Source organism: Lissotriton helveticus, chromosome 10 (genome assembly GCF_964261635.1).
Source record: "Lissotriton helveticus chromosome 10, aLisHel1.1, whole genome shotgun sequence".
NCBI lineage: Eukaryota > Metazoa > Chordata > Amphibia > Caudata > Salamandridae > Lissotriton > Lissotriton helveticus.
In genome coordinates this window covers 449,071,085-449,083,470 of record NC_136071.1, presented here as the reverse complement: position 1 = coordinate 449,083,470, position 12,386 = coordinate 449,071,085, and the positions used below count along the sequence as shown (strand labels likewise).

The window sequence follows — 12,386 nt, the reverse complement described above, 5'->3', positions numbered from 1 at the left end:
CACACTGTATTTTCCCCACACCCAGCCGATGCAACAAACAAAATGGCTGCCACAACTTTTCTGTGAATGTGCGGGCAGCCAATTTGTTTTTTGCTTTGGCTTGTGAATCCCCGGATGCCCCGCGATTGGCTCTGCGGAGGATCCCCGGAGGAGCCGCGTCCCTGTATATACAATTTTGGTTTTCGGTTAATATCTCTAAACTACTGGAAGGATTTACACCAAATCATAAAAAGGGTGATCTGTGGAAGAAAATCAACCTTTCTGCCAAATTTAGTGTAATTCCGTCCAGCGCTTTGGGCTGTAGTCATGTTCAAACTCCTATCGTAATTAACATGGGGAAAATGTGTTTTCAGACCCCCCCCCTTTGTCTCTGCCCCCACTTCACAGATCACCATAAACCTTCCAGACAGCAGCTGAAGTGAGTATCTACATTTTTGGAAAAATTCAATGAAAGACTCATCAATCGGCACCCAAGACATAGGCAACTGAAAAACAGCTTTTTAATAGAAATTATGTCCTAACTATAACTACTCATGGAGAAGTGTGGCTTACTGGTTAGAAGCGGCAGACCCTGAAGCAGAGATGGGCCCGGGACCAGGGTTCAATTCCCGACGCGGCAGGGTCTTGGGTCAATGTCCGCGGACTCGATAATTCTCGCCGAGGTGCCTACTCTAATCATGGGTCCCACTCTGTAACTCTGGGCAATAGCTTGCTTAATCTCCACAACGGCCCCATCAACACCGGGAATGCCTGGCTTCACCTTGGAGGTGCCCAGGAGGGACCATCTCACAGAGAAAGCCAGGACGGGTTCCCCAGCGGTATACAGCGCCAGGACACTCCGAGATGGAGTAACAGTGCGCTTTACAAGTATACTTACCTTACCTACCTAACCTTACATACTGGCGAGCACCAGTAAGATATATGTATTCATATTCTCACTCACTCTCACTCTCACTCTCACTCTCACTCTCACTCTCACTCTCACTCTCACTCTCTCTCTCTCTCTCTCTCTCTCTCTCTCTCACACTCTCTCTCTTCTCACTCTCTTCTCACTCTCTTCTCACACACTCTCTCTCTCTCTCCCCCCCTCTCTTTTTGAGTTTTCTCCTTTATTCCCTAAAGAGGGAAGTCCCATGTTGTCAAAATTGTGGTGTCTTGATTGAAGGAATATTTAGTATTTACTTTGCTCGCTCATTAACAAGCTATTTCGAAAGGTGAAGCCTAATGTGAAAATGCTATGAGTGATAAATACTTTTATCCTAGGAAGTGAGTTGGGGGTACCACAGTGACATTTGTCATGTATTGTAACAGGTTTAGTCTGATTTTCCAGTTGTAAAGTTATACATTCACTGTTATCTGTGGCCTGATCTATTAAGAAACATTGTTCTCCTTTGCCTAGCCTCGAACACCTCCTCAACGCTTAAACAGGAGGGTAGTTCCCAGACGTCAGCAAGCATAATCTACAGGAAACGCTCCAGCGAACCTTCCGATAATTCCGGGAACTGGTTTGCTCCATCGGACAACAGCTTCCAGTTTAGTTTTTCTGCTTATGAGGAAGATCAAGAAAACATTTCTAGTAACTTTGACAAAGTTCTGTCAGAAGGAAATAGTGAAGAGAAGGGGAGTGCTTGTGCAGAAAGCTCTTCATATCTGAAAGAGGGTGTAACTTCCACCATGAACTGGGCTGAAGTTGACAATTCTAGAACAGAGTTCAGTTTTAATTTCTTAGTTCAAGAAGACGCTGAGTTCCATGACAAAGACCTTGAGGCACAGAATGTTAAGTTGAGCGGGTTGTTGTTAACTGAACAAGAAGGAAGGTTGCCACAGAATGATGCCTGTGAAGATCAAATATACACTGAAAAGAAGAAAGACATTTCAGTGCCAGAAGTTATTAGCACTGCTTCACAAAAGGATAAGCAACCAGCAAAAACAACTGAAGGCGTCCCCAAAAAGAAAAAAAAGAAGCCTGTTTCAAGTAAAAAGGAATTAGGAGGAACAGAAACCAAAATGGAGAGCCATGAGTCAGCCGGACAAAGTGTGAGCAAATTGGAACACCAGTATGAAGAAGCCAAAGGGGTAAGCAACTAGGATTTCCAGTGAAGGTAATTTGTATTAAATACTGGCACATAAGAGGATTTTACCTTCATTGTGGTTGGGAGAGCATTGAAAAGTCCAATTGGGAATGTCTTGGTTTCTGTAAAATGAACATCACTTGAACCAATGAAAACAACCTGCTATGCTTCAAATTAATTTCCAGTTTCCACTTCTTTCAAATTCAAGAGCATTGCCTTGACCACAGATAGAGGAGCACGGTACTGAAGGAGGTAGTTAAGTGGGTTAAAGAGGACTAGGAGCTGTTCTCTGTGACCAAATAATACATGGATACATAATTATGGTTTATCATTTATGCATGCACTTTGGAGATCTGCAGGTGCTTTAGACTCAGCAAAAATGTATAGTATTTATTCTACTCATTAGTATTTTTGTTACTGCAGCAAACCCTGATTTTGGAAAGTCATGTTTTGTTTCAAGGTTTCAGTAAGAACAGTGGGAAAGAGGCCCGATGTTTGCAAGTGATTCCCATCTGAAGCGATATATAGTTTGGATTTGAAGCTGGAGTGAAATAGTGTTTAGGCAACTCTGGAATGTTATAATGGAACTGCAGTGGGTACAGCATATCGTCCTTGATCATTGACCATATCCTTTATCAAAATACAAAAGCTTTTTTTATATAGTTTATTGTATTAAGGTTGTCTTAGATTTACGACCTCCCTAATTACATGTTATAAAATAGTTCCTACAATCAAGAATACTTAAGTATAGTAGAGTGTGGCCTTCGCCACAGAGGCAGTACAGTTTGTTACCTATGACATTTTAAATACATAAAACATTTAACAGCTTACAGATGCTTAGTGAGGCAATTAGTGTAATTAGGCCCTTACTACTAGTAGTATATTTGGCTTGATAGAAATAGTGTGAAATGTGTGTTTTAGATTATTACAGAAGGTAAAGAGATTTGGAATTGTTTTTATAGACTCTGGGATCTGGTTTCATAGTTGGGAACTAGACGAGAGAAGGCGTGTTTTGAGGTCTTGATTTTCTTCATTTTAGGGACATCCGCTGACTATCTCATTCTTTCTTTTGTTCGTTTATGTATTTCTGTGGTGCATACTTTTTATGCAGATAGCTGGGGATCCCAGTATGTACTACTTTGTGTGTTGTAAACAGGGTCAATACAATTATGTGGCAGAGGTGGACCAAATTATGTGTCACAATATGGTGTACACCTAGCCAATACCGGCCTGGAAGCCCCATTATGACTTCAAGATCGAAATGGGATATGACCTTTCATAAGTCAAGCACCTCAAAAACCTACAGCAAATGGGAAGTACCTAACTGAGCTGAAAGGGGTACCCAGTATTACAGCAGATGTGTCTGCCAATTCTAACACTTGGTCTCTTGAGTGTGTCATCCAAAATTATTAAGTGATCTATAAAATGTGTGCATCGCCGCCGGGCACCAAATGATATCTTTTCCATATTGGTCTAGAATTGCAGAGTTTCGTTTTCTAGCCCCCCCCCCCCCCCAGCACTTAGAGCTCAATCAACATGCCAACCTGAGACAGAAGACCAATTTCACTGCAACCACCCATAACCCCACTGAGCAATATTTGCAGTGAGATGTGTTTCAGGTAATGATCAACCCCATGAGACGTGTCCGAGTTAGTTCGTGGAACCCCAACCCCCCCTTTTCATTAAGGAATAATATACTCAAGAAGATTAGAAATTGAGGAATGCATTTTAAATACGTATTTTAAAATAAAAACATCCATTCTAGTGCACACAATATGAATTGTGAACAAGATAAAGTATTCTAACATGATTGTTTTTGTACATTTATAGCAAGGCTACTCCTATTCTGCTACTAGACACTAAGTTAATTCTAGTATACAGAAAATAAAAACATTTTCTGAGTTTCAGAGATGAGTTACACAGGCATCTGTATGTATGTGATATTTTATTGTGCCAACCTATGCCAAAAGCAGCAGAGTGCTATAAAAGCTCATAGACAAGCACAAAGCCAACACGGGATTGGAGAGGTAGCTGGTTTGTGGACGGTTAAAACATTGGGACCTAGTGTTCTTTAAAGAGGTGCGTACTCAACTCTTTTCTAAATTGAAGAAACGTTGAGGCACTCCTGTTGGATACTGGGATATTGTTTTGGTTCATAGGTGCATAGATGGAAAGGGCCTGCAGACTTATTTTTCTTTCTTACGCTTCTTAGTCTGCAGTCTAATGGTGTTCTTGCTGTGTGTGCTGAGAACTACCAGAGATGGTGAGCTTGTCTGAAGACGAGCATGGGTGCTGGTTGTGTCGGCTTTGTAAATGATGTAGCTGGTCTTGAAGATGGTTGCAGGCCAGCAAGTGGAGCCAATGGAGTTCTGTCACGATGGAGGTGATGTGATAATATTTCTTCAGGCCATGGATGAAATGTACTGGGCCACGTAGGATGCCCTTAAGGGTCACCAGCATGGAGACCTGGAGGCCAGAGAGCAGGTCGTTACCTATATAATCAATACAGAACACCCTGGGTCTACACAAGAAGAGTGAGAGAGAAGTGAGTCAGCCAAATGAAGCAAAAACTAGGGTACCAGTTTTTCGGAGTGGGAACGAGATATCCTTCTACCAAGACCCATCAATCACCCATTCTAAAAATGTTCTAAAAATGACTAAGGAGTACTTATAACAACTTTATTCATCAAGTCCCCTTGCCATTGTTAAAAAGCAGGACCTCCGGACATTACTCCTGACGGCCCGGGGTACCGACGGATAGAGCGGGGCCCCCTTCCCTGAGTAATGAGCCAGGTAGAGGTGAGGGCGACACCCAATTGCTATGGGTTCCGGTTAATGTACCCGTAAACCACTCAAGTTGGACATTACCGGTGGAGTATATGTACTTTATAATATAATTTTGCACTATTATACTTTACACTTTTGTAGCAGCAGCTGTATTTGTTTATAGCCTGGTCCTGAAGAATGCCCCAATACAGTTAGATCTCCGCGAGGGCAGAAACATGTCGACCTTTCACCTTGTTTGACGTCTTGAATATCTTGAGCGTCAGCATCCTGCTTTTTAACAATGGCAAAGTCATTTTTAGAACACCACTTTTTCCACTTTATTTTGCGCTGCACTTTACCCATACCCTTTTGATCCTCTCACCTTTTCAAGTGAGCCTCTAGATGTGAGCAAGTACTATGTAGGGTGATCAGTCATCCCGTAGCCTTCCTATTAGTCAAGGTTTTTTCCGATCAAATATCAAGATCGGTTTTCCTTGAGAGGATGGTACCTAAACCCAGATGATGAGACATCACATTGGGTGATTGATGGGTCTTGGTAGAAGGATATCTCGTTCCCACTCCGAAAAACTGGTACCCTAGTTTTTGCTTCATTTGGCTGACTCACTTCTCTCTCACTCTTCTTGTGTAGACCCAGGGTGTTCTGTATTGATTATATATGTGAATAGGGGATATTCACCCTGCAGGTCTGTAAAAACATCCCTTAGACCCCCCAGTAGATATTTGTCGTGATAGAAGCAGGTCGTTACCACCATCCAAATGCGAGAGTATGAGATCTTGAACACTAGTTCTGAAGTAAATATTGTTTTACAGTCTAATTAAGTGCTTCTTTGTATCTTGAACATGGGTAAAAGGAAACACCTTAGTGGGGTTGTTAAAACTCAGAATCTTGCACATCCTCCTTCTTTAATCCTGAACTACATCACAGGAGCTATGGGGGTGTTGGAAAAACAAATTTTAAGCGTGGAGGAGTCCTTATGTGGTTGTTCTAGTAATGTTTAAGGTTCAACTCCTTCTGGCACAGCCTCAATCGCTGGTGAACGTCTTGTCATTAGTCCCAGTGCCGACTTTATTGATAGCCTACAAGTGACTGGGCAGAGGGAAGGAAGGGGTGACCCTGAAAAATTGCCCAGTACTGTCTCCCAAGAGATTCAGCCCACCAACCAACCCCCAAGCAAACGGTTCAAAACCCCGTCCATTGTACCATTAGCGCCTCTATCCCAACCTAGCGAAAGTCTGGGAAAAGCTGCCGGAAGTAGCCAGCACTCCAAGAATACCCACAAGCAACCCCCGGAAAAAAAGCAAAAGAAAACCGGAGGTGTACAGCAGAATGCAGATTATGCTGCTTTGGTTGCCTCAATACATTCATTAACAGAATCAGTAAGGGCTGATTTTAGCTCAATCACGGAGCAATTAAAGGGGATGAAGAAGCACATTCACTCTAAATTAGATTTGCGACTAACTAACCAGCATATGCAGGCTAATTACCAGCACCTCCCACAGAGTAATGGTAGCAGTGTCAGTGTGCAACCCTTTGCCGGTATTAACACTCAACCTATTATTCGACCTTATCACACAGGGGATGGTGGTTTGAGTGATCAGACAAAGACAGATCCATGTACTAACGCGACTCATGGTGACCGCCCTTTGTCTCTTCAACCCTCATCTTCTCGACTTGGGTTGAATAGTGGTAATCCTAGCCCATTTTTTCCTTCACACATTTCTACTCATATTGACCCAATTATTGTGGCTGATAGGCGAAATCATCCAGTGACAAAAGTAAACTAAACTGTTTAGAGCTTCCACCTGCTGCCACCCAACTCTGCATATGAGTCATGGGAATCTCTCAGAAATAAATCTTTAAACTGGCTCATTGCAAGGGTTGGGCTTGGGGGGGGGGGGGGGCACTCTTTGACGATTTAAAAATGATTAGGAGAGTAAGTTGGGTGGGTACAGGTAGTAAACGCTAGAGGGTGATTGTGTTGTGCTTTCCTTTCCTCCCCCTAACTTGGTGAGTCTTATCCTTGAAAGTACTAGTCTCCCCTCTCTTGTACCGAAGCAGATATTGGTTTTGCCACTGCGTTTTTTCTGTCAACCCCGGCTCACGTAGAACAGTTGCCTTATGCAGCAGAACGATCTTATCAGGGTTGCCGGCCAAAGAACTTATATCCAGTTGAAATTCGTAACGGATTTGATTGTCTCTCCACCCTAAATGGTGTGGATTGACTAACGAAACCTGTGGAATTCAATGGAATTAACCAGTCTGGCATGGGGGTCGTTACATTGGATGAGAGGGGGTCATTGGTAGATCTAGACGAGGACTTGGCCCATTCAGCCAATTTGAAGGGTGGTTTTGCGGGACATTCATTGCCTCTGATAACAGGATTTGGGCCTGGTACCTTCCCCACATTCCGTAAAGTTCTTTATTGGAATGTGGCTGGCATACGTCACAAACACACCATGAATTAATGGGTTGAGTTCATTTCTAAATGTAATATTCTTTGTCTTCAGGAGACCTGGACTGTTGAGCCCGTTCATATAAATGGTTTTAAAACTTTCCACAGCCCAGCCATAGAGTCCATTCATGGGTGTTCTAAAGGAGGGTTGTGTATCTATGTTTCTAACATGTTTTTCTCCTTAAACTCTGAAGTGATTGTTACTCAAACTTTTTACCAAATCCTCTCTTTGGAGACTTCTGCTCATGTTATTTTAATTATTGTTAATTTCTATAATAATGCATGTTTCTCAGAAATCACAACAGTCCTCCAATCATTAGATCAAGACTTAGAGAGGGTTATCGACAGTAATTCTCGTGATCCTATCATTTTATGGGGTGGTGACTTTAATATACGTATATGTACTGTGACCACAAGTAAGGCATGTGATATGACATCCCCTGATTTTGGCGATACAACCCATTTTATTCATTCACGGTATGGAGACTTTTTGAACGAGCTAATTTTTAAATTTAACTTAGGGTTTTGTAACGAATTGGCTGTTTCGCCAACTACAGTGAGGTGTACATACAGTGGCAGGGGAGATAATAGTGTGATAGATTTTTTACTGTTTCCCCAGCGTCATTCATCATTGGTCCTGGAGTTCATTGTCCATGATATTGCACTTAGTGATCATTATCCCCAAAGTGCCACATTGAAGCTTGATTTTACTGGGCAAGTTTGTGGTAAATCTAAAGCCCTTGTACAAGAGGAAACTGTGATCTCTCGCCGCAATGGGTACGCGTTAAAGGGGTCCCTTGGGGATCCTTCCAATTTCCTCGAAAAACTGGTACAAAAGGAGAGGGAGGCTTTTAAAGTATGCCTAGATAAATCATCGGAGGCGCATAACTTCATTCTGGCATTTAATCAAATAAAAAAGGGGGTGGCTGAGGGCCTTTTAGCAAAACAGAAAATACGAAAAGCGGGAGTGTGTGGGTGGTTTGATTCTACATGTACTAAAGCCCATAAAAATGTGAAATTGGCATTAGCTGAACAACCTAGATCTGCAGGGAAAGTCCAGGAATGTAGATTGGCCTATAAAGTGGCCATTAAACATCGGAAAAGAGCTTTGAAACAGGAGACCTGGAACAAGCTATTGGATGCCAGTCTATCTAAAGAGAATACCTCTTTTTGGCGTGTCATTAATTCACATTCCCATTCCTCTTTAGATTCTCCACGCGCAGAGATAGCAATCTCTGAGGACGTTTGGATAGCTCATTTTTCTCAACTATATTCCCCCAATGAAGATCTGGTTGTCCCCATTGCTAGTACTTTGCCACATAATGGAGTTTTATCTTTTGCTAACACTTCCGAAAATATTGGCCCTTTAAATGAGTGTAATTATCCAGTCTTTTCCCTGGACGAAGTAAGATGGGCGCTGAAGGAAAGCAAGGGGGGAAGGCCCCAGGGCCCGACGGGATTCCTATCGACCTTTTTAAATCTAACATCGAGCTCTGGGGTCCTATCCTCACTTTGCTCTTTCAAGCCTGTCAAAGTCAGGGTTTCTTACCCACCTGGCCTGAGTCACTTATCGTCCCAATATTTAAGACGGGCGACTGTAACAACCCAGCGTAATACAGGCCAATTTCCCTTTTGGATTGCCTGGCTAAGGTTGCTGGTCGCATGCTTCTGGGACGTTTACAGGAGTGGGCAGAATCTAATAACATCCTTTCAGATCTACAGTATGGGTTCAGGGCAGGGCTGGGCACTGTAGAGCAGGCTATTAACCTAGACTTGTTAATTGGCAAGTATGTACATATGAAAGGAGGAAATCTTTTTCTGGTTTTTATTGATTTGTCCTCAGCTTTTGATTTGGTAGCTCACGATAAGTTATGGGCGATAATGACCAATATGGGCGTGGATGTTAAAATTGTGAACTTCCTACGGGACCTGTACGCCCAAGGAAGTGGCAGAGTTCGGGACGGTCTTGACAGTACCTGTACCGAGTCATTCAATATAGGAAGAGGGGTGCGGCAGGGCTGCGTAATGGCCCCCTTACTATTTAACCTCTACATAAACAGCATAGGAGATATACTGGCAACTAAATGTGTAGACCTTCCGCAGGTGGGACAAAGGCCTATTCCAGCACTATTTTATGCTGATGATGCGGTGCTAATGGCCCGTACTACCATTGCTCTGCAGCGCCTGGTGAATGAATTTGCTAAGAATATGTCTAATTTGGGGTTAAAAATTAACATAAGTAAAACCTTCGCTATGAAAATTGGGAAGAAGGCTACCCGCTGTCGTGACACTATTATCGAGGGCTCAACCATTCAGTTCACAGATTCTTTTTCTTATCTGGGCATTGTTTTTAATCAATCAGGGCAATGGCAAGGCGCTATTAAATCAAGGCGACAACATTTTATGAGAACAAAAATGGCCCTACTGAGTTTCGCTAGTCAGTGTGGTTTTAAACACCCAAAGAAGATGATGACTATTTATAACGCAAAGTGCAGATTGTCAGCCATGTATGGGGCTGAGCTTTGGGGTCATGGAAAAATAGACATACTACAGCTTGAAGAAAATGTTTTTTTCAGGTCTCTCCTTGTACTCCCAAAAAGTAGCTCAACGTTTGTATGCCACTCTGAACTGGGTGCTCCCCACTTAGCAGACTTAATCAGGATCCAACCTGTGCTGCTATGGCACAAAATATGGTCATCGGAACACACTGTTTTAAATTGAGCAATAATCGCCGACTGCCTAAAATCCCCTAAGGTTTTCAAAATCCCATGGCTAAAGTGTGTTCAGAATTTCTTGGTAAACCTTGGTCATCCTGAATATTTTACTCTCCCAGAAAGCTTGACCACTGTTCAGAGGAAAACCTTGAAGCTTAAATGCATCTCTTTCTTGGAAGAAATTAGATTAGCATCTGAAATCTGTAAACCCACAGTGTTGAGGAACCAATTGATGTTGACTACTGTTTACATGCAACCATATTTAATTAACATCTATAACTCTCGTCATCGGTTTGTGCGCACACGTTTTCGGCTGGATATTTTTCATCATTTAATCAGTTTTCCCATTGTTAATAATTGGTCAGCCGATCTGGGGTATTGTACGTGTGACGATATTTCACCCCAGAATACCATGCACACCGTATTCTTTTGTAAACACTTCTCAGGTTTGAGACCGAAATTTATAAAACCCTTGATATTAAAGCTGGGCTTCAGATACTGTCATCCGGCGTATACATACTTGCAAATGCTACCAGACATTTTTACGTGCTTTGTAATGTCGCGCTTTCTGTTGACTGTTATAAGTCGTAGGAAAGAGCTGTAAATCGTAACTATATCATTGTGATACTATGTTAGTCTTTTTAATATTTTAAGTTTTCATTTTAAATAAGGATGAATTTTGTATAAATGTTTTTAACTTGAATTTTTGGTCATTCTTAAACCATTGTAGTGATGTATTTTGTAGCTTTTATGACTCACTTTGTCATCTCGAATAAAGCTTATTTTGACTTGACTTGACTAGTTCTGATGTCGATTTCCTGAAGAAATGATTTCACTTACTTTAGAAGAGCGAGTGGTTACCAGGCCTTCTTTGATACTTTGGCAATGTGTTCCTTGAGGGTGAGGTTGGTGTCCAGGGTGAATCCAGGCAACCTGGTATTTGGTGATAGTTGGGGTTCAAAATTGTCAAGGTTTATGTAATTTAGCCATTTGTGTACTGTTTCTTGTCTGTTGTTCTTTGTAAATATCAGGAATTCTGTTGTGGTTGGGTTGAGCTTCAGGTTGGTGCTGGATTTCTAGGTCTGGATGATGTGCAAACTGTGTTTCAGGAATTGGATGTCTGAAACAGAGGAGACTTTCAAGTAGAGTTGTTTATCATCTGCTTATTGGCAAATCCTGATGCTGTCATTTGTGAGCAGAGTAGTGGCTCCATGTAGAGGCTGAAGATGATAGAGGACATTATGGAACACAGTGGGACTCCACAGGTCGCAGGGATCTTTTTGTACCTGACAGTGCCCATGTGAACTAACCAATGCTGTTGGAAAGGAAGGAGGGGAGCCAGTGATGAATATTGATAGTAAATCCCATTCTGGACTTCAAAGACTGAATGAGGGTGGGATGGTCGGCTGTGTATGTGTGTGACATTGCTGCTGAGCCTCTTTCACGATTCAGAGCTGTCAGTGACCGCATCAAACAGCCTAGAGACAGTGTTATAAAGGTTACCGCATCAATTGCTGTAGCACCACAATCCCTCACACGCGTCTTGGTTTGTTCTACCACTAGATGCCTGTTTCTTGTGTGCCATAATTGCTCAATACTGTTCAGCATTTGTTGTCCAGGTGCTATCTTCATGCCACATACAAATAATTGAGTGTGTATCATTTATCAAAGCAATGAACCCGCAGCAGACTTAGCAGTCTGCAGGGGTTTTAAGGTGAAGTGTGAGATTTAATAAAACTCACCAATAAATAAATGGCAGTGAAGAATGTGGCAACTATGTGCATTGATATGTATCTGTGAAGTGATCTCCCCCTGTTCTATGCAGGGGAGGGAGACAAAAATATCTGAAGAGCCCCCTTGCTGGCCGTCACCAACACCCCACCACCTGCCCCAGTTCCCCTGCCCTGCACCAGTCCCCTGCTAAGCAAGTTTCAATGGCTTCCCATCAGCAGCTTCTTGAGATACAACACACCTGGAAGAAGCCAGAGGGCTGGCACGCCTCATGCTGGGACAGCCCAAGCAGCCCATTGTCATTCTGCCTCTGACAATGTCAGCCTGACCTTAATGTGCATCAGGTCAAGCTCATTACAATTATGCAAAGGTTTTAACTACAGCCTTTAACTTTGTGGCCTTGAGGTGGGGAGGGAGACGGCCACCAAAAAAACGGGCCTCAACCACAGGCCCATCGGCCGCTGGCTGATTTCCTGCCTTGCCAATCCTAGGCTGGTGAAAGGACCGTCTGTAATATGCACCTCACTTCCGTTGTCCGTGAAGATCCCGTTTACGGACGCCTTTTGGCCGCAATTTTGGGCCTTGCAGGAGTAGAGCTGTTCCCCTGCGAGACACCTCAGCTTCCTGAT

General features: G+C 42.8%; 1 protein-coding gene across 4 annotated transcripts in view; it reads left to right on the top strand.

The window, feature by feature from the left end:
* Positions 1 to 12,386, top strand: part of C10H8orf33 (chromosome 10 C8orf33 homolog) — a 157,148-nt gene that overhangs the window by 99,910 nt on the left and 44,852 nt on the right. For all 4 annotated transcript variants that reach the window (XM_078662946.1, XM_078662949.1, XM_078662948.1 and 1 more), the window contains exon 5: positions 1,400 to 2,076. In XM_078662946.1, the coding sequence (XP_078519072.1) occupies positions 1,400 to 2,076 (677 nt within the window). The remainder of the gene's footprint in view (positions 1 to 1,399; positions 2,077 to 12,386) is intronic.